Below are 27,051 nucleotides of genomic sequence, written 5' to 3' on the forward strand. Positions count from 1 at the left end.
AGTAAATATAACTACAGCTGGCGACTGCTCACTGCCCATATAAATAAGGCTAATCTAACTGCACTTTCTACAAAGTACAAGGTACAGTAGTCTTTTTTGTGAAGGTCGCAACTATCATCTCTATCAGCTATCAGCTGAGAGTACATTTGGTTTCCTGGTTTCTGGACAATCCACAATACCACCTAAAACTCCTAGAAAACTTGTCAGGATGGCAGAATGTAATCCAATAACAATAAAGCTGCTGAAACGCAGGTATCACTGCCCACAGTCATGGATAAGAAAGCCCCACAGCAGCATGATCCTAGGGACCCAGGTTATAAAATTCACCTCCAGTCACTGTATGATAAGTTTGGGATGTTCTCCAAGTGCCTGCATGGATGCCTCTGGCTATTCCTTCAAAAACATGTGGGTGAACATTCTTCTCCGAGGTGTGGCAGAATAAATAAAAGGTGAATATCAGGGTATAAAATGCTTTAGAACTTCACACTGTAATAAAGGGAAAGTTAAAGCCTGGGTGGCAGTGGTTGTCCCCTTAAGCCTCTCACATAAGGAAGCAGCTTAGTGAAGCCATGGCTCCAGAGGATAAATCAAGCCAGCACAGTTGTGCTGTGCCAAATTAGCCAGGCATTACTTTGATGCAGTAATGAAGGAGACCGTGGCTTTGGCGGCAGGTCTCTCTAGACGCTCAGTAAACCACTTCAGTAAGATTCCTGAGAGAAAGACAAAGATGGATGGCTCCTGTGGGACTTGTAAGAGACCTATAGCGGGCAGCCTGGCAGGCAAAACCTGTGGTCCGGTCTCCCAGAAGCACATGGACATGCTCACACATACACACACACACACACACACACACACACACACACACACACACACACACACACACACACTCCCACATACACACACACACACACTCACACATACACACACACTTGCAACTTGCTGTTACTAAATGTATTATTTTACAGGCCGCAGCTTATAAACTCCTGTTATATAAACTAGCTCGGTTTCAATTATCTTCACTAATAACTAAAAATTCTTACTTTTCATTAAAATTATCTTTCAAATATTTAAAAAAGTTACCTATTCCGCATTGCCTTGCCCTCAGCAGTGTGTCATGTGCTTTGAAAAGATAAGACAATGCTGTGTTGAGTGGTGCTTTTAAATGTGTGACCTTAATAATATTATCCTAACCTTTTCTTTTTCAAATGTGGACTATATCTTTGTAAACATATAATTATGTTCCTCCCTTGTGAAATAAAGTGCATAAATATTTTTGATTTTAAACCAAAAAATAGATGGAAAGAACTTAGAAAGGAAGATACTTCCAGCCTTTTATTATACTAACTACTGACTTTTTCTCCATCTTATCCACAAAGGGCCAGTGAGGCTGTTGGTTGTTTTTATACTTTCTAAGCAGAACATAAATAAAATCTGATAAAATGGATTTGAAGTTTAAAGATCAGGACCAGCAGAATTACAGATGTGGAATCTTGAGTAGCACTTGCTTGGCTGGTATGAAGAACTGCAGCCACATCAACTAATTGTAAATTAAGACTGAATACTGCTAGTGTTTAAATGATAAAGTGGCACAGTTGAGTAAAATACTGGATCAGGATAGAATAGAATGCCTCTATTTGTCATATATCCACATACAGATGTACAGTACACTGAAATTCTTTCTTCGCATATATTGTTTTTGAAAGCTGGGTTTAGATTGCAGGGTCAGCCATTGTACAGCACCTCTGGAGCAGAGAGGGTAAAGAGCCTTGCTCAAGGGCCCAACAGTGGCTGCGTGGCAAAGCTGGGATTCGAACTCTCAACCTTTCAGTTGATAGCCCAAAGCCCTACCCACTAGGCTACCACTGTCCCTGATAGTAAGAGAAGAGGCATGGAAAGCCCTGCCCTCTGTCACCTTAAACTGCCAAGGCTGCATTCACTTGATACGTTTCAAAGCTGCTTTTGCACTGGCTGTATTATTTTTTCCTACAGAGTGATGCAGTGCCACTTACCTTGCCACTGCACTACCTTGAGCAATGCATAACATGCAGATTTGTTGCTTTGATGCTTGGTTTTTACCACTTGTTGCAGTGAAAAATCTGTTTCAAACGAATTGGACTTCGTTTAAATGACATAGACTTAAACGAAACACAGACGTGAAAAAAAGACACTAATTGTCACTGTTTCACAAAACCATTAACTGTTTAATTGAACCTCAAATCTAGCATGAAATTGTGAGAAGAAATATGGCATGGTGACTAGTAAACTGTGAAATGTGGAGGGTTTGTATTTTAGACTTCCTAGATTTCCTAATCCTGGAATCGCTTGTCGTGGCTTTGTGGCTCTTTAATAACACTGAATTCACTATACAATAAACAAAACTATAAAAATTCCACTTTTTTTCTTTTTACGTCTCTACTCGACGACACTAGAAGAGCTTTTTCGTATAACCTATAATATTTTTCATATAAAACTTGAAAAAACTTTCAATACTTTCAGTCAATATTGTCAGTAGTGTTTATTACTTCAAGCTTGCCGCTCAGTGGCTAAACCAGCAGAAAGCAGGTTTGTCCTTGTATCATGTGAATGGTGCCCAGCCTCGCAGTGAACAAAGCGAGGTTTTTAAGTCAAAGCCCCCAACTCAATTCACACACGTGTGTATACATTTGCAAAAAAAGATCTAATTAATTATTGTTTACCCAAGTTTACATCTCATCTGCTAATGTTAAGATGAATTCGATTAATTTTAACTGTTCCAATAGTTGCTTATTCAGCTGTAAAATAACTGTTTATAAAATGAGTTGTTCTTTTAGTGTATATGACCTGTTACATCTTCAGTAAAAATGCGAGCTCTCTGAAAGCTATAAAAAACAAGCATGTAAAACAAGGGCAATGAGAAATCTACAAACAGGTGTATTTTTATTAGCACTCCTGTTTAATTGCTATGAGCTCACAACTCACAGTCTGGAGAGAAACACCTCTTAATTACTGCTAGACATGCAACATCTGGAAAGCCTCATCTCCTTCATTTTCAGCCACATTTGCCAATTCATCTACAGCACTCTGTACTGCTTTTCAAACACACAGGTGCACGTAAACAAGTGCAACACAGATTGTGTGGGTGTGAGAGCACAGACGGGCGAGCCAGTGTTTTCAGGGCGTGACCTCACTACCCAAGTTTATGGGTTAGTCCTGCTGCTTTAATGGGAACACCCTTAATAATGAGTACCAGGCTGGGGTTTAAACCCTGCCATACATCACAAGACCAGCATCTACTGTACACGTTCTGATATATGACTGTAAAATGTATTTTTTTTTTCAGTATTACTAATGTCCAGTTGTTTCTAATGATCTGCTGTATTGAAGAATGATAGATTTACAGTTTAGTTTAAAATATGTTAACTCCACCAGTACAGCTCAACTCCAAGCTGAACTGATCCTGATCAACGGCTATTAGAAGCTATTTATTCGTTTTTGTGATGGGTGTATGGAATAGAGAAGCCTTAAAAATAAATGGTAGAATTAGGACCAAAGTTATAAAACCTTGCCCAAACCTCCTAAAATCTACACTAGCTGGGAAGTCTAAAATAAATCATATTTATTGTATAACAGCATCTGGAGATCTTTAAGACCCACTTCGGAAATCTGTAACATCTTAAGTATGTAATATAACTAAATTGGTGATATTGGAAATTAAACGTCAACCTTTACCTTATGTTACCTTCCTTAACAATTGTATTTGTTAACAACACATAATATTAATTAGTCACTTAAAAATTTTTTTTTTTACTTTTTGAAAACTGTTACATGCAATATAAGGCATCTTGGAGTCAGGACCTCATGTGGGGACACCCTAGATTATGATGGGGTCATAAGAGATTTTTACAAGCATACAATACACATATCTAGGCAAATAAATCCAACCTGGGGGATAATTTTAAAACTAAAATATAGTTTTGTGCTAACAAATGTAGTTTATTATGCTAACCAACCACCACTGAGTTTGGTTCTAATTTCAGCAGGCACTATCAGCCAGACATGATTGGCTACAGCTGATATAAGTAAATGGCTTTAAATTAAATAAATATTATTAGCTACATGAACAGTATTAACAGCTCACTGTGAATTTTAAATGAGAACATCACTTAACTAATATTTTGGGCAATATTTAGAGACCTGAACTGGAAAAATAGCCCACAGGATAAGAAGTGGGGTTCTGATGGGGTCGCAAATATTTCAAGCAATGTAATAATGGGGTCACCAGTCAAAACCACCATAAAGTAGTCACTGACTACTAGGGCCTCTGTTTTCCACTTCATATCAGAACTCTGATATAAATAATCTAAAACACAGATCAATTATTTTATAGATATTTCTAATCTAATCTGCAGAAATGAATAGGACTAGGTAGGTGTTTTAGCGCCTCAGTGTGCAGATGCACGGCCACAAAATAAATGGAACAGTTTAACTCTCATGTGTAAATCTCATTCCCACTACTCAGTTAGCCACAGACTGGCCTAATTGATTCCAGCACTGGTGCCCCCACTTTAAGCAGAGGTGGAGAAAAATAGAGCGATGTGGAGTGAAAAATGGAGGGAGGGTGGAGTTGGTGGTGCAGTAATGAGGGGTCAGTCGTGCTCTGCAGCCCCGGTACGAGACAGAGAAACACATGGCAATTTTATGGTCAATTGGGCCATGCATCTGGAGTTATACATCACTGTGGTGTATAGTGGAACCTGGTGTCACATGTGCACATGCACACACACACATGCACAGTGTCGGGTGTAATAAGCTGCTGTCGGCTGTGTGATGATATGCTCCATCTATCCCGCTTTAGTTAGAACCACACTCTCATGAAGCAGACACTTACAATTAGCATTAAGCAACTTTGAGCCACTTTTAGTTAGCATAATTAGGACAATTTAACCCTATAGCAGCTAGTGGTTTACCGGAGCTGATCTGGTACACTACTATCTGAACACTACTGCAGCACACTAAATATAACATTTAACATCTACTATTGAAAACCTTACTTTCACTTTTATAGATGGAAATTTTGATAGTGTTTTCCAAAATGCCCAGTCTCATTGGATATAACTCTTTAACAGGATAGTCTGGAAAAACTTGTGAGACTGTTTGGCAAAAAGGTGGGTGGAAATGAAGTCTTACATTTTATAAGCTACTGGTTTTCACTGGGTAGCTGATAAAACACCTAAAAGACAAATCATTCGTCTACTGAGACTCATGTTGCTCCACATTAAGTGTTTTCTAGATTTCATTTATTAATAAGCAAAAAAATTGTACTTGAATTAACTTCATGATATGAAATCTTAAATACCTCTGTTGCAAGAGCCAGTTGAGACACCACTGGACTGACATATCCAAACCAGTGAAGAGCTAACATAAGGAGGCATCGTACCATCTCCCACACAGCAGCATTTGGCCTGTAAAAGGTACAAACACAAATCTTTATTTTGTGTTGGGGTGTGTAAAAAAAAAAAAAACATACAATATCATCACACATGAACACTGCTCATTTATATTCCAATATTTTTTAATATTTCAATATTCCAATATTTTATTTAATGTCTTATCAAACCTGGAACACCATGAACTTACCTATTAACTTACATTCACTGTTGTTTTTTGTAAAATTGATTTTTTTTTGGCTGTTCAATATTCAGGGATCACTGCTGCATTATCATTCAAGTCTCCATACCTGACTTGGCACAGATTTACACTGGATGATCTTCCTTACACAACCCTTCGTGTTTGGGACAGTCACTCAGACCCCCCCTGAGAAGTGCACCTCCCAGGGACTTTGATATTCAGGCAAACCCCCCACCCATCCTTTAGACATAACCAATCTTAGTGGACGCCCAACCAGCTGTTATCTGTTAACACCAGATCTCAGCTGTAATTTTATATAAAATCTTATACATGCTTAAAAATAAATAAAGTCAATTATTAAAGTACATAATAAAGTGGAGGTACCTTTGGTCCATAATGTAACCGAGAGAGGTGAGTGTGAATAAGATGTATCCAGTATTAAGCAGCACGTGTGTTTGAGAGAGCATCTACAAAACAGAACCAGAATGAAATTAGAAAAAATCTCTTTACAGGATACCAGGAAAAGAAAATTAATATCATTAATTAGTCATAAAATAATATGTCATGAAAATCTTTTCAACCAGTAGCAAAATCTTTCATAATGAAACCAGGTGCAATTTGAATAGGAATGAATGATTGAACGGGAATACATGATTTTTATTTTTATTTAATGTAAACGAAACATTTTAATGTACTGAAAACTAATATAAATGAATAAACGAATGATTTTATTTCAAATATTTATCCATTCATCCATTAGTCAGTACATCCATCTTATTAATACATTGACCATTCAGACAAATGCATTTAAATATTAACTTTTTAATTAATTTTGGTAGAATGACCACCGACCCATGTACTTGGGAGAAAATGGTTGTATAGATATTATTATTGCTAGAAAGATCCTATTTCAGGCTACAATCTATTATCTGAGTCTTAAAGGAGAACAGAGCTTTCCAAAATTTTCCCTTGTGACAGATTCTTTTGTAACTCAGTCAAACTGACCCTATTTATATGGGCACAGATTCTTACCAGATAAGTTTAATCATTATTACTCATAAGAAAATCAGGAAGCTGTAACTAAAAGTTAAACAAGATAACAGAAATCTAAGAAATAGAAATTAATAATCCAAGATTTTCCATGTGTATATCTGACTCAACAGATGTGATCATGGTGAGAATGTCAGGCTACTGTTCAGGCTATAGGAGTTCCATATTCCACTCATCAAGCCATGTCTTTATAAACCACAAATGTAAACACACATTATTTAGTTTATACAACTGTAACACCTGAAATTAATAATCAGAATGGGTGTCTACATACTTTTGGTTATATATCATGTTAGACTGACAAACTGTAATACCTCACATAAAAGACCTGTTCTGGTCTGGTTTGTGAGGTTGTTAACCTCAGAGCTTCTTTAATATGACTGCAATATTCCATGCACTACAATTTTGTGACACAGTCCAGGTCTCAGTGGGAACCTTGTGAAAACATTGTGAGTCAGTTCTTAGAGGTCCAGCCCAAGTTTTCAATATCTTTTCAGCATGCTAATTTTTAATTTGTCTCGCTATCCGGTTTCAACAAAAACACAAAGAGAAAGTGTAGAAAACATTAAATCAGCGAGATGTTTTTTTACTCACTGTAGGTCACAGTCAAAGTGTGTTATTGTTTCCATTCCTCCCCAGGCGGTTGGGATTACACTAACAGCGTTAATGTCCTTACTACTATTAGTTTCAGCACAACAAAGTGGACAGTAATCTGCAGTGTTAGTTTGGCTGAGATGAACAATTAGATTTTCCTCAGCCACCAGGTCCTGAAACTTTAATAATTAACAGCTAGTCAAACAACCGGTGAGATTGATAGTCCGATAGAGGTGATGCAACTGAGAAAACTCAGATGGTCCTAAAAGAAATGTTTGCCTTGCTTTGAAGTACCACTAAGCTGTGCTGTAGCATCACTTGTCGCTGCAAATAAATGTACATGGTAAAACAGAGTATAAATACACACTTCGATATTATTTATTGCTTGGCCTGAATGCTTCAGTTTGTTATTTTCTCTGGAATGGCAGACTGATGAAGGGTGGCTTTCAGGCTATGAGAAATGGTTAACTTGGCTCTCAGAACGTTTGTATTGGTTGTAGGACCACCGACGGCTGTTTTATTGGTTGGTTACAAAAGAAAAGGGAGGGAGAAAAAAATCTAGGACTTCTCAGCAAGCCATTACCGAGAGAACACCAAAGAGGTAGAAATCACAGGAGGAAAAGCTGTTTCATTTCAGCTGGGAAGCAGGGTGGGTCCACAAATTTTATAGAACCAAAACTATGTCTGGAGAACACCCGCTTCCAACAATACTAATATGACTGTGCAGTAGCTTTGTGTTTTTGTTGCAGAGAAGTGGACTAGAAAATAAAAGGCAAAGGTTACATAAAAGTAGTCTTTTCTTACACACCACTATAGGGACTTCTAATTGAGATAATGAGAGGCTGAGTCTGCCTAACGTTTGATAATAGACTGCATGTAGTAGTATAAAACATCTAGGAAATGAAAAGCTTTCGATGAGCCATAAAAGACAATGAAAGATTCACATGAAGATAAAAGACCTGGAATAGACTAGAATCAAATCTTTATTGCTTTACAATCAACATTTCAGGTAAACTAAGATCTTTGAATCTTTGAAGTGTAATGTGCAATCTGTCTGTACTTACATATTGTGTTGCAAATAAGTTGTTGTAAACGCCCAGCACGAGAAGGAAATGCACTTGCACATAAGCCTGCAGTGCTGCAGGCCATTTCGGGCTGTGTGGCACCTCGTCTCCAGTGATCTGAAAATGTAACATGTTTAATATGTGTAAATGTTAGAATGTATTACAATTTTGTGCACTGTATTGTGTTGTGGATTTGATTCTACATCGATATAATTGCTATTTCTACACACCAATCTACTGTTACTGACCCATAAAAAATGAAGTAAAAGATGCTTTTAGAGTTTTTGAAAAATTGTTTAAAAATTACAACCTAAATCTCTTATTTATTTAATACTTTGTAGAACCCCTCTAGAAGCATTTACAGCTGCAAGATTTCTTGAATGTGTCTCTCCAGATCCCACCTTCAGATTGGATAGTGCGAATTTGTGAGTTGCTATCTCAGTTCTTTGATAAGGTTTAAGTTTGAGCTTTGGCTAGGTCACTTAAGATTATTCAGAAACTCCCTCCAAAGGCACTCCAGTGTTGTTTTGGATGTATGCTTTATATCATTGCTGAACTGATGTCCCAGTTTAAGGATGCTCCTGTATTTGGTGACATTCATCAGTCACCCAACCTTTAGCAGTGATCCAGTCCCTGCTGATGAGAACCACCCCAAAACATGATGCTCCCATCACCAAGTTTTACTGTAGGGATGCTATAAGCCAGATGAAGTAAAATCCCAATAAAAATTATTCAAAATTAAATCCACTACACAACAAAGTGTGCAAAATACTGTATCAATGAATCTGAATGTCTGAATGCTTTCTGAATCTACTGTAGGTGTGGACCCACATACTATTTTGCACAAATAGTCCAAACACATAAAACAGTTGATGAATAGTGCATGTTAACCACTGGTATAAGGACCTCATGAAACTGGTGTAATTAAAATCAGGCGTTCCAGTCAGTTTAGGTGTGGGTTTGACCTTCACTGCCAAATAAAACACATAATGTTAAGCATAAATGATCCAATGAGAAGGCAATGTAGACAAATCAAAAAGATCTCAGCAGACTGATAAATGGTTTCTAAAATTTTTAGATTCTTAAGAATGGGTGACTACAAAAATCAGTGTAATTGCATGCTAAAGATTCTTCAAACCAGTGACACGGAACCCTAGAGTAACAGGTCAAGCTGTGAACTTAATAACATCTGTGTTGATGTATCACCCTCAACAAAAAAGCATAGCATAGTGTAGCATAGTGATGTTACCACAGAGGAAACCACTGCTCTCAAACAAAACAACTGCTGCTTGAGTCATATTTACTCAAGACCACCTGGATGTTTCACCACACTACTGAAAACAAATTTTACAGACATATGAAATAAAATAAAACCTTTTGGTTATTAGATCCAATGTTATTTCATCATCATTCATTTTACCTACCTTTGGACAAGTTTGCAAAATCTGGCAACACCTGAAAACACAGTGTGTGAGGCAGAAACACACGTTGGACGGGGCGCTAATCCATAGCAAACCAACACACACATTCACTCACCAAGATCAAGGAGAAATTAGTCTTAAGCAATTCAATCACTTGCACGTTTTCGGGAGTCGAGAGCAAAGCCTGCCTTACAGACAGTGACAAGAGGAAATGATCAAACCAAGGCCTCCAGAACCATGGACAAGCACCCAAACTAACTACTGGGCCACTGTGCTGCCCAAAAATTCATAATCAAACCCCAGGTTGTGACAATTATTTATGAGCAAAAGGTAGTGATGAAAACTTCTTAAGGCCTTACATAGGCAACATTAAGGCCTTACATAGGCCAGTCCATCACAGGAAACACACACATTCACATCTAGAGCAATTGTAGTTCCTCTAGTTAACCTGACTGCATGTCTTTGGACTGTGGTAGGCAACCGGAGTACCTGGAGAAAACCCACAATGACACAGGGAAAACATGCAAACTCCACACAGAAAAGACCCGGGCTGCTCCACCTGGGAATTAAACTCAGGACCTTCTTGCTGTGAGGCAACAGTGCTACACACCGAGCCACCGTGTTGCCATAAATAAAACACATACACCATTTTTCTTTAATAAAAATGGTCAGGAATGTGTGTTGGATATGTGGAACAGGTGTCTTATTAGCGGTCATATGTGTGTTTAACCCTCTGACTCCAGCAGTCCATTCTTCTGCTTTCCCACAGAACTGTACTCCTCTAGCAGGATCGCCGTCCTGTACTGAATTATAACAAAGAATCGCTCTTCTATTCAGCACCTTTCAAGGTATTTCACTCACATTTCAGCTCCCACCACATGCTCTCAATCACATGGGTGCATTTTAGTGCTTCTATAATTGCAATGTGGGGAGAGAAGCTTTGTTTGATGTGTGAAGTAAGAGTGGCTAAATCTGTACCACACACAGTCTTGTTTCAAAGCAAACCACCACTGGTCCTCGAAACTGTGTGGCCCCAGTCACGGGCCTGCTTTTTGATTGGCTCCACAACACTTTTTTTACAGACGTGATAATGAAGCCTATTGTTCTTCAGTCTTTAAAAAAAGGCGTTTGAAACTGTTCCAAAAAAATAAGTTGGAACAACTAAATGGAGTTGGTTAGAACCAAGAACTGATGAAGGCTAAAGCTTCGGGGTGACATCAGTTTGTTACCAGTTTGGGAAACTCGCATGATCAACTGGAAAACGTTTATCAAAAAACAGAATTACAGTTTACAAAATTCTTTATGGTTGTTATTTATTTTAACCTGTGTACTACCATCACTTCACTATGTTTTTGCACTTGAACCCTACGGGTGAGGGGCACATTACAGTGATAGAAATCAGGCATAATATGTAAATTCCCAATAGACAAACTAACAATAGCACCAGCAGTGGAAAAGCACTTTTGGTACATTCCCCATACTCAGAACAGGTGTAAATAAACTATGGTTTCTCACCTTGGGCAGGTCTTCAGGATCTCCTAGTCTCGGTTTGCCTGGTGCCCATCCTGGTCCGTTAAAAATGACAGCCAGCTTGTGTGCAACAGATTCAGCATTGAAGAATTGCCCTACCAGATAAAGGTAGTTGCAGAACTGCAGAGATTGGAACAGAAGAAACCTAAGCCAACATCAAATTGATGACCTTTTTAAAAGCAACTTACAGAAGTGTTTTGTAATTACTGAGGTAAAGACTAATAATACTAATTTGCTAAAACCCTGATAAACATGTGTATACTAATTAAGAATGTTTTTTTTGTTTTTTTATTATTTAGGGATTACAGTTACAGATTAAAGCAATAAGCCACGAGAGACCGTGCGTTACTGCGATTTTATCACGGGGAAGGTGGTTTTGGCACGACGCAAAGCAGAGTGCCTAAAACGTCTTTCCCCGTGATAAAATCATAGCAGTAACGCACGGTCTCGAGTGGCTTATTGCTTTTATAAAACGGCGGTCAACATAAAATATAATAAAATACAACAATGTTCAATAAATAAATGTTTTTATTTACAAAAACACTTACAAAAAGCATTCTTCCGCGAAATCACGTAGTCCGTTAACAGTGTTGCTAGGCAACATGAGGGCGAACATAACATTCACTTTTTCTTTTCAGTGGCGTATTAATATGGAATGATGTGAGGGGGTCATAGGTGTGCGTTTATCGGGGATTTTACAACGGCTTCGAACACGGCTCAGCCAATCAGATTTTAGGACCAGAACTATCCGTTTTATAATTGCATTTTAAAAATATGTGGGGACAGTTAAAAGGAAGAGCCCAAGTAAATAACTTGGAAGCCAGAAGGATCTCAATAGATTCTGTACTAGGTATGTTGTTTTTAAAAAGACGAAAAAATATGTTACACTGGCATAAGTAAGATGACACTGCAAATTGCAAAAAGTTATCAAAACTGCAAATTGTTTATTTGCTGTTACTATAGTATTAGAAGAAGCCATGAAGTATCAAGCTGATTGAAAAAAGCTACAAATATTTTGTGAGCTTTAAAGCATATTTGTGGCATGAAATGATCATTAAGCAAAACATAATATTACACAAAAGAAACTTCAGTAAATACTTAATGTTATACATTAAAACAAAGTCATTAAACACTAAATTTCTTAGTGATAAATCTGATATTTAATTTTCTAAATACACTGTCATTAAACCACTGAACCTCTAGAATTACCACTGTTTCAAGTTTTGCCCACTAATGTAATGGCTCTCACTGTGGTTTAGTGGGTTCCTAGACTGATAGAAATGGCTGTCTAATGCTTTCTGGACTGATAAATTTTATCACCTTATTTTTTAGTCTTTCCTGGAATTTTCATAGATTACACCTTATCTTTAGTGTAGGAACTTTAAACTGCTTGGCTTTGATGATATACCGTTAAAAATGGGTGACATTTATACTTTACAGGGCTGGCTGAAATCAAGCCTGTCTGTGTCCGGTTAATATATGAGTACAAGTGAGGTGAATATAGAAATGACAAAAGGAGAAAGCACTTTGTTTAAAATGTTATGGTTTGTTAAAACGTTATGGTTACAATGTGTTTTTTTCTCTAATGTGGAACCATGAAAAGAGAGAAGCTAGTTGAGATCTTATTTTGTTATTTTGCATTTATCATCCCACTGTCATGATGAGGCAGGAACTTTCAGGCATGTTACTCTTCTGTTTCTGATTTTATGCTTATCTTTCCTGTTCCAGCATGACTTTACCCCCTGTGTCTAAAGTAAGGGCCATAACAACATTGCTTGATTTTGGGTTCTGGTTTTGTGTGCTGGAACACCACTGGCCTGAAATTTTCACCCTACATTGATGCCTAACCTCACAAATGCTTATTTGACTAAATGGGCAAAAATTCCTAAAAAACATATTTTAAAATCTTGTGGCAAGCCTTCCTAGAAAAGTGAAGGCCATCACTGCTACAAAGAAGTCGAGGTATGTGTGTTTAATAATAATGCCTATTTGGGTTTGGAATTGGATGATTATTAAGCTCATGATTAGGTGTCCACATACTTTGGACCCTACAGTGTGTTAGCTTTTAACCTACCTGAACATACAAAATATCAAAAGTGTTGATGGGGTGCGTAAGTCCATAAATAACTTTATCACTTTCTGGAGCAAAGGTTCCTACAGAAAAACATACAATAAGCTGATAAATGTTGCACAATTGCATATCTTGGTTTAGCAACAGTTAAGCAGAAGGTCGCTGGTTCCAGCCCCACCACTGCCAGGTTGCAACTTGAGCAAGGCCCTTAAGCTTTGATTTCTTGGATAAAATTTGGTCATATTTTTAAGTCGCTTTGAGTAAAATAATCCAATAAATGCCAAAAATGTAAATATACTGGGCTGGTTTGACTGCTGCAGCCTCCAAGTCAATAATAATGTAAAGCTTGCTTAACTATGGACAAGACAATGTCAACCATCTACCAGCACCTTCAAAATATGACTGCCCTGTTATTTTGTGATTCTTGAATCTGACCATCTGGACAAATTCTCTGATTCTCTGTGTTTTCTGCCTGCCCTTGGCAAGAGACCACTATTCAAAGTACATTTAATAGATGCAGTCAAACCATCCCTGTTTATGTAGGCACAGAGAAGCCATCAGCTGTAGCTAATCATCCTTACTAACAAGGAATTGGGATGTATGTATATATATTTAAGCAATGCATATTTAGTAAGAAAAAATTTATCATAATTCTTAAAATGTACAGTATATGCTCCAGCCATGTAGTTACAAAAATCATTGAAATCCCAAAACCACCATGATGAGGCACACACATCTCTTACTAGTGTACATAAAAATCTGTCTTTAACTGCACACATACTTACCTAACATCCGGTCCCAAATAATCAGGGTTCCTCCATAATTCTTATCAATGCAGTAGAGGTTTCGGCCTGAAAAAGAAAAAGAATGGAAGTACATTAGACAGTCCCTTCAAAAAATATTGGCACCCCTGGTAAAGATGAGTAAAAAGCTAATAAAAATTCAACATTAGATGAGTTAACTTCATTTCACACTGTAGAAAATGAGGAAAAATCCAACCTTTGATTGAAGGAAATTTATTCCCAGAAAAAAAAAATCCCTTATTAAGAAACATTTATTTTTAACAAAACTACTGTACATGTGCTACAATTATTAGCATCCCTCGAAATTCTTGAAAACCAATGTGGTGACACAGATGTCAAATTCTCATATTTATTCTTCAACATGGGAAAGAAAAGTGTGTTGAAATTAATTAATTAATGCCTGAAAATATTTGTTTACCATAATTTAAAATATATATTTTACATTCACAACATTCAAAGCCAATGTATAGGTAGAAAACTTTTTTTTTTGAAAGATAGATGTTAGTAAGTGCAATGCTCGCTTCCATTTAAGTTCTTAGTAATGAGGTAGATCTTAGTAAAGAGCAAGCGTCTCAGCTGTTGTGCTAGTACAGAGAAAAGCCTTGATGCCTGTCTTCCTCAAGTCCTCATTAGTGGCCAGGACTTGAGGCATGAGGTATTGAACTGGGTTTGATACATTTTCTAAAGTAGGTCAGAGCTGTTTTGATTTTGGCTTCATAGGTAAGCAATATTGTTTTGAATTAAACACAGGCAGCTAATGGGGCTAGTAATAAGAGTGAATTCTGTCTTTGCAGACTTCTGACTGGCTAAGATTCGAACCCCCAGAACTCAGCAGCAGTGAGCTGGTGTACTTTACTGCTGTGCCACTCAAATTCATTAAACTGTCTATTGAATCCTAAAAGGTGTGTGGATCCTTGAGGTGTAATCTCGCAAATGTCAGATGAGTAATGATGGTGATCTTAGTTAGCAATGGTTTGAAACTTGCTACCCTTTGATGGTCAATTTTGGGAGAAGGGAGAATTATATTACACAGGGCTGGATAGTATCTAGCTTGGCTGTGTTTAACTAAACTGTCTTCACAATGAAATTAGTTTAACTGGTTACTAGGAAGTAATCAAATATGCAACTTTTCCAATTACATATAAAGACTAAACATGCACATTACCTGTTTGTAGTGTTTATTATTGACTACACTATCATGTCAAAAGAGGTTACCCTTCTGCAACCTTCAGAAAACTCATCCTACGTTTTAGTTATAGAATGAGCGATGAAAACAGGTTCTCAACCAGGGTACAAATACAGTAGTCTGCCTTTGAATTAAAAAACTGTTCCTCACCAGTATGGGACAGTGCTATTAGAGATTAATGTTTCATACCATGATGAACTCTGTGGTGGCTGGGAGTGTTCAGAATCCACTCAAGAGGTCCAAGATCTCTGACAATCTAATAAAAAATATAAACAGATTAAAAAGATTTTGCATAATAATCCTGATAATCATTGTAGCTCTGAAATATTGTTATTAATATTGTATCATATTTTCATGATCATTGTATCTCCAAAATAAGATTCAAGATGTTTAATATTAAACAAATTTTTAAAAATCAGTCCTGGGGGTTTCAGCAGTGCCAGCTATTGCTAAACACAGATACAAAATCAGTCCCAGCATTCACTCACACATGTGATTAATCTTGTCTATTGATTGCCTTGTCTTTGTTTTGGCTAACAACGGCATGAACAAATTGTGCAGGACCCAAAAGTCTGCATGGTTCGCATGTTCCCTAATGGGTTGTGACATAAAACATCATTAATATCAAATGTTTTCTTGTCTGATGAGCTCAGCTAAAATTTGGCTAGCTATGGAAAGAGAGAGGTAGCCAGATTTCCAGAAAGAAAGAACAATATTGGTAAAACGTAACACAAACACAAAGTAAGAGAGAAATAAAAGGTACAAAAATGCTGTCAGCATTCTTTCCCGTTCACATTCATACACACACACACACACACACACACACACATCTACACCTTCAATTCCCACCGCAACAATCCATTTGAACCTGAGCTCCAGTTATTTATCATGCAGGTGTTTAGTTTGCCCTCAGGTACTCGACTGCAATAATGATTTTGATGAATAAATGTAAACCTGTGGAGGTTTCCATTTTGCCGGGACTTGTGAGTGAACATGATTTTTCACTGGGTCATTATTTTTCTGTAATGACTGGTCTGGCTCCAGCTGAATTTAGTCTTAAAGGAAAAAAAGGTCGCCTCGTTGCTTAGCTGGAACTTAAATGCTGGATTATGCCTGGAAATTTCATGCCAATAAATTACATGACATCAAAAAAAGCTATAAAACGGGCATAAATTATATCCTTCAGAAAGCTGCGGATGTGAAGACTGTTTTCACTAATAGTGCTCTAAAGGATGGAAATGATTCCAAATCCATTCCTGCTAAATGACTCCCCATATGACTCCCCCAAACTGTAAAACTCATGGAGCCACTTGCACTAAAATATCAAGGGTATGCTTATGCTTCTGTTTTGGAATATTTCATAAAAGTCATTATTTCTTATTGCGTACAGGTCTGGATTTTAAAAGTGCTGAATGGCAAAGTGACTCACAGGTTATTTGTGGTTAGTAAAACTTCAATATGGTTAAACTAGGTGTACAAACAATTCAATAGTCCATTAAAAATAATAATAATTTGCACAAAAAAATCATACATACTAACACCATAAGTGTTCATAAAAAAATTTAAAACTCAGCAGGACCTGAAAGTACTGATCAGGACTAGATGGCATTATTGGACTTAGTTCTTTACCTCAGTGTGAATCCAAAACTGGTAGAGCAGATTAAACTGAATGTGGACTGCAAAGACTGAAGGTGGAACTATTAACGCCATGGGAAGGTAAAAAATCTGGTAACACACAAGCACAACATGTTAGATATTTCAAATAAATAAATTACAGATAAGAAATTATTACACTTAACATATATCAAAAATTAAAACGTCCCAAAAATAAAATTAAAAATACTAAAATAAAACAAATATAAAAAATAAAATCAAAATGACAAAAAATACATTTCATAAAGTTATGAATACATTTTCTTTATTTTTCTGGAGGGGATTTTACCCATAATTTGACCGCATTTAATTTCTTAATTTCCTTCTTAATTTCTTTTAAGAATAATAAAGTATCTATCTATCTATCTATCTATCTATCTATCTATCTATCTATCTATCTATCTATCTATCTTTTTTTTCCTCCAAAGTGTAACACAAAATTACAAAATGCATTTATCCACCAGTTTGGTACAGTATTTCTTCTTTTTTATTTAAATGAATAACAACAATTATACAATATATTGTGTTTTATTTTTTATGTATTTATTTAAGCACTGGTTGATTGCAGTAATCATGATGATGAGCAAGAGTTTAGGTCAAAGTGCAGTACAGAGTTAGAAACACAGAACTGCAAATATTAAGACATTTTAATCAGCACTGAGAATCAGGGGGCTTAATCGGGGTCACATGGAGAGAGAAAGAGATTGGATATTTGTGTTGATTTTACTGCATTTACAAGGTAGTAATGTACATTAGGTCTGGATGAGACACAAGAACAGGGCTGCAATATATAGTTTAAATATTTAATAAACTTTAAACATTAACGAACTTTAAAAAGTTTAAATTATTTAGTTGATTTTAATGATTTAGTTTTTTGTTAAATAATGTTAATTTAATGTAACACCTTGCTGAGTGTGAGTAGGTTCTACTTATTTTACCTAGTACTGACACATAAATAATGTGCATTTTAGTTTTTTCTCTTACTTAGTTAGAAAATAGAAAAATGGATGGAAATGCAAATTAGGGCCAACTGTGAAAAGAAAGAGAGAGATGTGTCGACATGTGTTATATCACTGTACATACAGGATGGAGAGGAAAATCTGGCTCAGTTAGACAGAATCTCTATCATCACGCTATAGCAGATGGGAGGTGTTACCCATGAGGAGAACTGTTGTGTTACAGACTGTCGTAGAGCTGTGGTCAGGTTGTAGTACTCAGAGCTGTGATGAACCTGATGAGCGGCCCACAGGATATTTAACTCTACAACACACACACATACAAGGCATTATTGCATACTGACTGATCTGTGAGTAGAAGAGTGATGAGTTCTTAAAGTTCTCTTCAAGCTGTGAATGAACAAGACAAAACTTCATGTCAAACATGAAAATCACTTTTAGTTTCGGGCCCAAAATGAAGCAAGTGAGTTTGTTCTGGTTACAGAGAATGGTCGACCCCCCAATGAAGTTCAGGTTAAAGAGCAACATGAGCAGATGTGCACTAATCCTAAAGTGATCTACTATCTTTATCCAGCTGTTAATGTAGCATTGCTTGTATCACAAAGAAGCGTGATTTATTTTTATTTTTTTTAATCTTCATTTATATCATTTATTAATAGGCAGTAACTGGTTTAGCTTGATTACAGTCATGATAAACCATTGCAAACATCATGCACTCCCTCCCACTTCGGGCCAATTAAATCTATTGGTGCACATTTGTAAAAAGAATATGAAAGGAAACTAGAATTTTGAAGGGAAACCAATGCAAAAACAGGAAACAGTTTTTGCCATTAACTGAAGGCGAAGATCAAACCCAGGTTCCTGGGACCCTAAAGCTGCGTGGCTCCCACTTTACCAGCTATGTCATCCAACAATAAAAAATATTAAAAATAATAATACAAGCAAAATAAATTAAACACTTGGATTCATTTGAAATAAAAGATTTTTACCCCAATTTCACCCAGTTAAAATACATGGAGCACTAGTGTCCACAATGATTGACGGGAAAGACAGGGATGCCATCATTCTCAACTAGAAGTTCTTTCTTGCTCTTTTGGACTCCCGGCCATAGGTGGCTGTGTCATTGCCAGGGCTCTAACGTGAAATCTGCCGATCATAAGGCAAATGATATATTGTTGCACCACTCAGGAGCCCTAATTTTGTAGTTAAATTGCTGTTATTACACTAATACCTCACCTTAAGTCATTAATTCGTTCCAACAGTCTCGACTCAAGAAGGAAAACAACTGAAGTCCAATAAACATTTTAAAAACAACCTTAAACCCCTATAAGCAACAACATAACATAAATAATACAAGTTGTTCGATAGTTAAACATCTTTACCATCTTTTGAATACATTTATATATTTTAATTGATACTAAAATAAAAAAAATAAAAAAATAAAAATACTAGTACCAAATGGGTGACATCAACCAATATTAAAGTCACAATATGCAAATTACACCTACACAAACACAAGTCTAAATAAATTGCAATGAATCAGCGCTGCCACAAGGCAATAAGCTGGAACTATGGATACAGAACGCCATGTAAATACGTTTTTTTTTTTTAAGCCTTTAAATGACTACTATTTTTTCTCTGTCACCCCATCTTTGCCCATCTTTACCTAGCATGCCATAACTGTGGAGCTGATTGCATACAGTTCCACACAGTGTCGTGTGAGAAGAAAATGTGTTTCTGAGAGGTACGGGGGTGGTATTATTGATGTGTAGTTTTAAATCTGTCAGTTGAGTGCTGCTTCAACAAGAGCTCCATCAAAAAACGAGGCCCGGTACAGTTCTCCTGCACTGCAGCTGAACAAACAGCGAGTTCTCAAGGAGTAAGAATAACTCTCTCGTCTTCTCTCCTCCTGCCCTCAAGGCATCCAGAGGCACCAAGCCAAGATGTCAAAATCACCTGGCTGAAGCCAAGTAGAGAAGCTGGACTGCTCAAGTGCTCAGTTTCCATTCAGAAAATTACTGCCTGCCCCTGATGCCGAGCCACTAGTCTTCCAGTGCAGGCTGCATGTGGAGCTTCGGTTCAGATGGCTTACGTATGTTGATTTTTAAAACTGTTGGTATTTTGGCATGGTCTAAGGTGTTGAGTGCTAGCAGGATGTTTTGACTGATCATGTTGATTTTCTCCAAAATCCTGTCCAACATCTAGAAGGAGCGGTACACCTGGTCCTAGTCAGTTTGACGAATAAGTTCTCCAGTCATCCACTACGCAAGTCATTAACAAAGTGACAGACTAATCAAATGCCATTAAATTATACTCTCTAACTCCTGCTTCTGTCATGTGTCAGACGAATGGTGTATCGCAAACGTCAAAAAATAAACACCGGCAAATAATCCAGCCATTGTCTGATAGGGTACGAGGCCTCTGTTTCCCCTCTTGGGGTGCAAGAGAGGAAGATTGATGTGGGGTGTCACTGGTAGGAAGTATGTACAGCTAGGCCTCATTGCAATCCTTGTCCTTGTGCGCGGCGCTCGGCTGGATGCTGCATAGTTTGGCAGCCTGTATTCAGAGGGGAAGAGCTTTAATGATGAGAACCGATGCCACAGAACGCCTTTCCCATCCACTTTGAACACAAACGCCTACACGCATACAAACACTCAGCTCTTTTCATTTACACAGAGGACAAGCTAGATTCCAACAATTGCTAGCCATAATATGCCCAAATTATCCATAGTAATTACTTAAAAATTGCAACAAATTATTAACTACATGTTTAAATGGGTTTTTAGAGTTGATCTTGTTATCTGGTGTTGTAATGTTTCATGTACCTAGATTGTGTCCTAATAAGATTTTAACACCTGCATTTACAGCTGCAGTCTAATGTACCTTAGCTAGATTGCTATATAGCGTGTGATAAGCTAATCCATTCAACACAGTACATCCCCATGCAAAAGATACAGTATGTGCCCAAAAGGTGTGGACACTTGACCATCCATAGAAAATGAGCTCTCACACACCTCTTATGACACATGTAAAGCCATGGCCTCATCTTTTGACCGGGTAACAGCAGATATTCTCAGTGTTTTCCTTCACTGCTCGCACTGGCATGTCAACCAAACAGAAGAAGTCACTGTTGTAATGGCAATTCTTGATCAGGCCTAACTACCTGCAGAAACAGCCAAATGTGATAGTGGGCTAGTGGATTAGCCATCCTATTGCCCTAAAAGTGTTGAATCAGTCAATGGGTCACTGTAAGCTTGTGTGTTAACAGTTAATACATTACATTACAGGTAACTGTTAATAAATGAATAAATTAATGACTCCCTTCAACTGCTTCCATTAGGGGTCGCACAGCAGACATATTTGATTTGGCACAGTTGTCATGCCGAATAGCCTTCCTTATGCAAGGGTGCACTGATATGTGTCCTCTCAGTGGCTAGGTTCACGTAATGCCATGCATCTTCTGTTTTTTTTTATCCAGTCTGAGATTCGCAGCGTGCCCACACAAACAAATTCAAAACTAAAACTGAATAATAATAAGTACACAAATATTTGCTATACATGCTTTGTAGCATCGATTTTACTAATTTGATAATGATTTTTTAAAAAGTCTAAGTTTGTACAACCAGTTACATGTGTGACTTTATGCAAGTTATACAGTGTTTATGCAGTATTTTTCCTTTATCCCAGAGATCATACAGAATTGAAGACAATAATACCTTGAGGAGCTCCAGCTCTCTGTTAATAATAGCTGAATATTGTTTCAAAAATCATGATTATTTTTAAAACATTGCATTTTTTTCTATATGATTAGTTGAATGATTGTTAATTGTGCTTGTATTTTGCTTCCTTATAAAAACTTGGCTTAATCTTTTAATATTTTTTTATATTAAGCACAAATTCAGAATAAAAAAGCTGTATAAATAATCAGATTATTTGCTCAGTGTCCAACACATCAATCCTGACTCCTGTTTTTGAGTCTGTAATGGTGTAATCAAGCCAAACTGGTGACTCAGCTTTTCTGCCCTCAAACTGAACTTAATTGAGGGTTTATATAACATCTGTCCTTGCAGAGCAATGTTAAAACTCTGGTAAGGATCAAAGGTGGCTACACTATGATAAAGGGCCCCGTCACAGTCACGTCTTGTTATTGTGGCTCTTCACAGAATCAGATTAGAGAAGAAGAACAGCAGAACCTGTGTCATTTACTACAGGCTGTTAGCATCAATCTAAAATCAACTTAGCCTAGTAGTATCATTGCAATATGACATCACTGTAATCACTGTAATCACTGTAATCAGACTCTTCTTAAAACTGGTATTCAAATCTAACAGAGCCGAGTAAAACTCTTGTGCAAACGCATTGTTACACACTGCTGTACAAAAGCAGAAAATTAAAGTCAGCAATGTTACACAAGACAGATTTTACCATCGTCTGAATATATGAAATGTGGACATACAAATCAGTCCATTTACACAAGCTGACTTTAAATAAACAACTGAAAGCTGATAAAGATTTTTGCCTAATATGGGCATCGACTAAAAGAAGTGATCATCAGGATTGTGCCAACCAACAATACTTAGTGTGAAAGCAGTGAAACTTCTCTACTGCTTTTCCTTTCAACAACCCAAAGTATCCAAAACCTTTTAGTGGCCAAAAGAAAACTAACAACCATAGGATCTCCACGGTACAAACTGTACCAGTACTGCCAAACGGTGTAAAAATTAGATTTGATTCTTTAGATATTATTAATGAAGCTACAGTATAAAGAAAAAAATGTATGTAATGTAAAAATGTATGTTTTTGCATACCAAGTCCCTATGGTCACTAATGTCACAATTCTAAAAGTATTGGTTCTATATTTAATGTGACTGTCATATGACTGAGTATTTTATCATCATCATTATTATTCATAGTTTTTAACAATTAAAAATTAACATTTATACCAATAAGGGTTCTTTCTAACTACAAAAAAATGTCTTAAAATTAGCTCCTTAAAAACTGATGTCTATATTATTTAGAAAACTCTCCAGCAAATAGAGTCATTGTCTGTGGGAAGCTTGCAATGGTCCCTCAGCATCTATATGGGTTTCCCTTAAAAACTCACTCACCTCCCAAATTCAAGTCTGTAGATAAAAGTGGCTACTCTTGATCGCTTTTTATATGTAAAGGGGTGAGTGAATAGATGAGTACTGCCTTGCACCCACTGTTTCTGGGTGGGCTTCAAACTCAGCAAACCTGACCAGGTTGCAGTTTCCCAAGATAAATGAATCAGTAGGTTGGCACTGTATTACAGCCTGTGTGGAGAGCCAGGAAGCCTTGAAAGGCAAAAGGTTGAGAGGTTTGACTTGGCTTTAGACTGACCTCTAGGTTTCACAAGTAAATCCAAAACATAACATCTTTTAAATAATTTGTTCTGGTTCACAGAAACTTTGTGAGATTTCAATGCAAAACTGACAGCATGTCCGCCACTGTGCCACCCAGCTTGGCCCCGTTGCTCCAAATGAGACCCTGTGCTGCAGAGTGGCATAAGACTGCATGCCACTTCACTCACGCTGTCAATGGCTCGTGAAAGGCTGGCCGGAGAGGCCTGGCACTAATAAGAAATGCCAACATAAACAGGCAGCTGGGCCAGCCAATCCCCAGTCTGTCACCGCAATACTTCACACAGTCTCCGCTTACAGACTGAACCCGCCGAATGCTGAGGATGGTTTTGAAGGGGTGATACATTTTCACTTGCCAGCCCAGGCATGTTAAGGTGCAGGGAGATTTGTGGGATTACTTTAAACAGTTTTACGGGGTAGCAGGGATTTCTCGTGTGTACCACAATATGATCATGTATCCATGCCAAGAGCTGTCAAAGAAATTGCTGAAATCCTGCTTATGATTAAAATACAAGTTAGTTATCATGTTTCCTACAGACTTTAATTATGGTTCCGTTCCGATGCTCTGTCAGCTTTTATAATGTTTTCCAAGCCATAAATCTAAAGGTGTGTTGATATTCTATGTTATTTATTCAAGCAGCTGGGCTGTCTAAAAGGACATAAATAATTGTATTGCATTTGATTTGCAGTATTCCAGATTTTTAAAGCACTGCCAAATTATACTATTTTTGTAAAGTACATTTGAACTGGTACTTTTAAAATAAAGTGTTTCTTTCCCTGCAGTGCAGAGCTTGGGGTTTAAAATCATAAGTCAAAGTTGTGATCTGGGATGTTGGGCTGCTGTCGTTTTGGCTCTTACATGTGATCACTCAGATTTTTTAATGATGGACGGAGGTGGACACTGACATCACTTATGGAACTTTTGGTGTTGCCTTTTAGCCTTGCTGTTTAGTATGGGGTAAGGACGTCTCACACCATAAAGTGTACAAGTCGGATCTGTTTGTAGGTTATTGCTACATGATGGTTCTGCCAACACTGTTCCTGTTCTTACACCTGAGCTTCAGTAATGAGCAGATCATATCAGAAGTCCTACAGCCCTTATAAACCCTCCCTTTTAATTGTGACTGTATCCTGTGTGCTTAAGGACGCTACAACTAGTGACCTCTAGGTGATCTTTTCAGCTATAATAACAGCCACTCTACTGAGAAGTCTTCTTACAAGACTTTAAGGTGTGTGTGTGGGAATTTGTGGGCACTGATGCTGGTAAAGAAAGTCTCAATTGATGTTCCAAAGCTGTTCAGTGGGGCTGAGGTCAGGGCTCTGTGCAGGCCACTGGAGTTTCTTTAAACTGAGCTTTCCTTCATGTCTTTATTAAGCTTGCTTAGTGCACAGGGGCACAGTCATGCTGGAATAGGAAAGTGTCTACCCTAAACTGTTGCTGCAAAGTAGGAAGAACCTGTTGGCAATTGTTGTGGCTGAAACATGTGAATTTAATAATTAGAAGGGGTGTCTAGCAAAGCCTTTTGAGATCCCACACGTCTTTATGTGTTTGAAAAGCTTGATAAGAATGAACCTCAAAGGTCTGAACGGAGTTCTGTCCTCAATACCAATTAATACCCAATTATACCCAATACCCGATTAATACCCAACTTTCTGCAAATATACTCCAAAACATTATAAAAAGAGGTGTAGACTGTTGTATTCATTTAATTGAATACAAAATAAAAATGTATTCAAATAAATGCCCATGAAATGTGATGTTTAACAAGCTCATGGTCAAATGTTTACATACTTTTGGATTAATTTTGCACAATGACTAAAGGACAGTTATACATCATAGATAAGCTGTGAAGAAGCTAGTAATAAGGCATTGTATACAGCATCAATGGGAATATTTTTTTAAATAAAAGGAACTATAGAACCACAGACATAAGGGCAGCAAACTTGTCCACAAAGACATTAAACCTTCATCACAGTGAAATATATCCAATAGACTGTTCTGGCCCAACCCTGACACACACTTATACACACTTATACACACTTACACACACACACACACACACACTTACACACACACACACACACACACTTACACACTTACACACACACACACACACACATTCATGCCGAGTGGCTGATTGTTGATATTATTTTATCATCCCAGGGGTGCACCTCACTCGTCCAGAACTCAAACTGCACATCCTGGCCAGCGCAATTCTTTTGTACGCCCTCCAACCTGAGCGCAAAGGGACTTCCAGTGGCGGCAGAAGATTTATGAAGCCCCTGTCACCCAGGGTTAACCGCCACCACCTTCCAGCACGAGGATTCCTTCTGAAAACAATAACATCCAGACCTGCTGGCCTCTGGGATATCCCGCTGAGCCACTGACGCGATTTGTTTGTCTTAGCGATTGCGGCTGTCTGCAGTTGCTAACGGCATGTTGCCACTGCCGCAAAACTCCAGACTTGTAAACCCAAAACTGGTGTTACGTGATTTTAATCAAACATTGCCAGAATTCTACACTAAAACAGATCTGAAAACAAAGTTTTAAAGGAGATCACCTGGAGTGTATGTACCAAACTGTGAACATTTAAAAAAATAGTGGATGACAAAAGTACCTATTTTATTGTAATTATTCTTATGATTTTTTCCAATGTAAATTTTTCTGCACTTGAGCCAAAAGTTAGCAGATGCCTCCTCTAAAATATAAGCAGTTTTCACTGAACAGTGCCAGATTTCTACAGAGAGACTTGACACGTGAGGTGGAACACACTATCTTTTCTGTTTTTATCTACTATTCAGACGGATATGTATGCCATTTGACTGTGTAGAGTGCCTGACCGGGCTGGTACTGCCTCTCCACCCAGACACCCCAACAAGTACCCCTGGTATATTGATTTAGTCTGCTTACTAAATACGCCCTATCTGAGGCAGGGATGTTCATGGGTTAGTAGTTCTGGACTTTGGCTTGGAGGGTTGCACTACCACTGTTGGGTAATTTAAGTCACTTTGGATAAAATTGTCTTCCAAATGTCAAATAAATAAAAATGGCAATTAAAAAAACATTTTTTCTTTATTTAGTAAACAAAACTAAATATAATATATATATATATATATATATATATATATACACTTTATTTTATTTACATTTATTTATTATATTATATATATTTTTATTATTATATTATATATATATATATATATATATATATATATATATATATATATATATATATATATATATATATATATTATAGATTATTAATATATTATTATATACTATATTTATTATATATTTATATTTCATTCATATTTACACTTATATTAGCCTTGTAAAAAAATGTAATAAATAAGACCATTTCTGGCAGCAGTGACTGCAAATAAAAACTTTCTACTTTGGTCTTTTTTCAATGTTAATTAATTTCTGTTGGGTTTCATTTATTTTTAGCTCTGTTTCTTATCAGCCACTTGCATTATGCCTCAGTTTTAACTCACAGATGCATATAGATAAAAACTTTTAAAAACTCTAAGATTAAAAAACTGTTTATGCAAACCCTCCACTTTTCTTACTAAACACTGTCATTCAAAAATTATCACATATGAACCCTCAGGGAAACTTCATGGAAATTGTCCAGGTAATGATTTATAGTTTCCCCCTACCTATCACTCACATTTATGGTTGCTTTCATTTTCTAGAACATTAAAAATATCAGTAAATTTTTTACAGTCTACAAC

The 27,051-nt window shown here is 37.1% G+C and overlaps 1 protein-coding gene across 1 annotated transcript in view; it reads right to left on the bottom strand.

The window, feature by feature from the left end:
* Nucleotides 1–27,051, bottom strand: part of agmo (alkylglycerol monooxygenase) — a 39,767-nt gene that overhangs the window by 3,038 nt on the left and 9,678 nt on the right. Inside the window, exons 4-12 of the mRNA XM_063016862.1 lie at nucleotides 18,136–18,239; nucleotides 16,956–17,051; nucleotides 15,516–15,582; nucleotides 14,123–14,188; nucleotides 13,341–13,420; nucleotides 11,252–11,386; nucleotides 8,316–8,432; nucleotides 5,992–6,074; nucleotides 5,336–5,441 (exon numbers count right to left, since the gene is read on the bottom strand). Of these exons, the coding sequence (XP_062872932.1) occupies nucleotides 5,336–5,441; nucleotides 5,992–6,074; nucleotides 8,316–8,432; nucleotides 11,252–11,386; nucleotides 13,341–13,420; nucleotides 14,123–14,188; nucleotides 15,516–15,582; nucleotides 16,956–17,051; nucleotides 18,136–18,239 (854 nt within the window). The remainder of the gene's footprint in view (nucleotides 1–5,335; nucleotides 5,442–5,991; nucleotides 6,075–8,315; nucleotides 8,433–11,251; nucleotides 11,387–13,340; nucleotides 13,421–14,122; nucleotides 14,189–15,515; nucleotides 15,583–16,955; nucleotides 17,052–18,135; nucleotides 18,240–27,051) is intronic.

Source organism: Trichomycterus rosablanca, chromosome 20, assembly GCF_030014385.1.
Source record: "Trichomycterus rosablanca isolate fTriRos1 chromosome 20, fTriRos1.hap1, whole genome shotgun sequence".
NCBI classification, from domain to species: domain Eukaryota; kingdom Metazoa; phylum Chordata; class Actinopteri; order Siluriformes; family Trichomycteridae; genus Trichomycterus; species Trichomycterus rosablanca.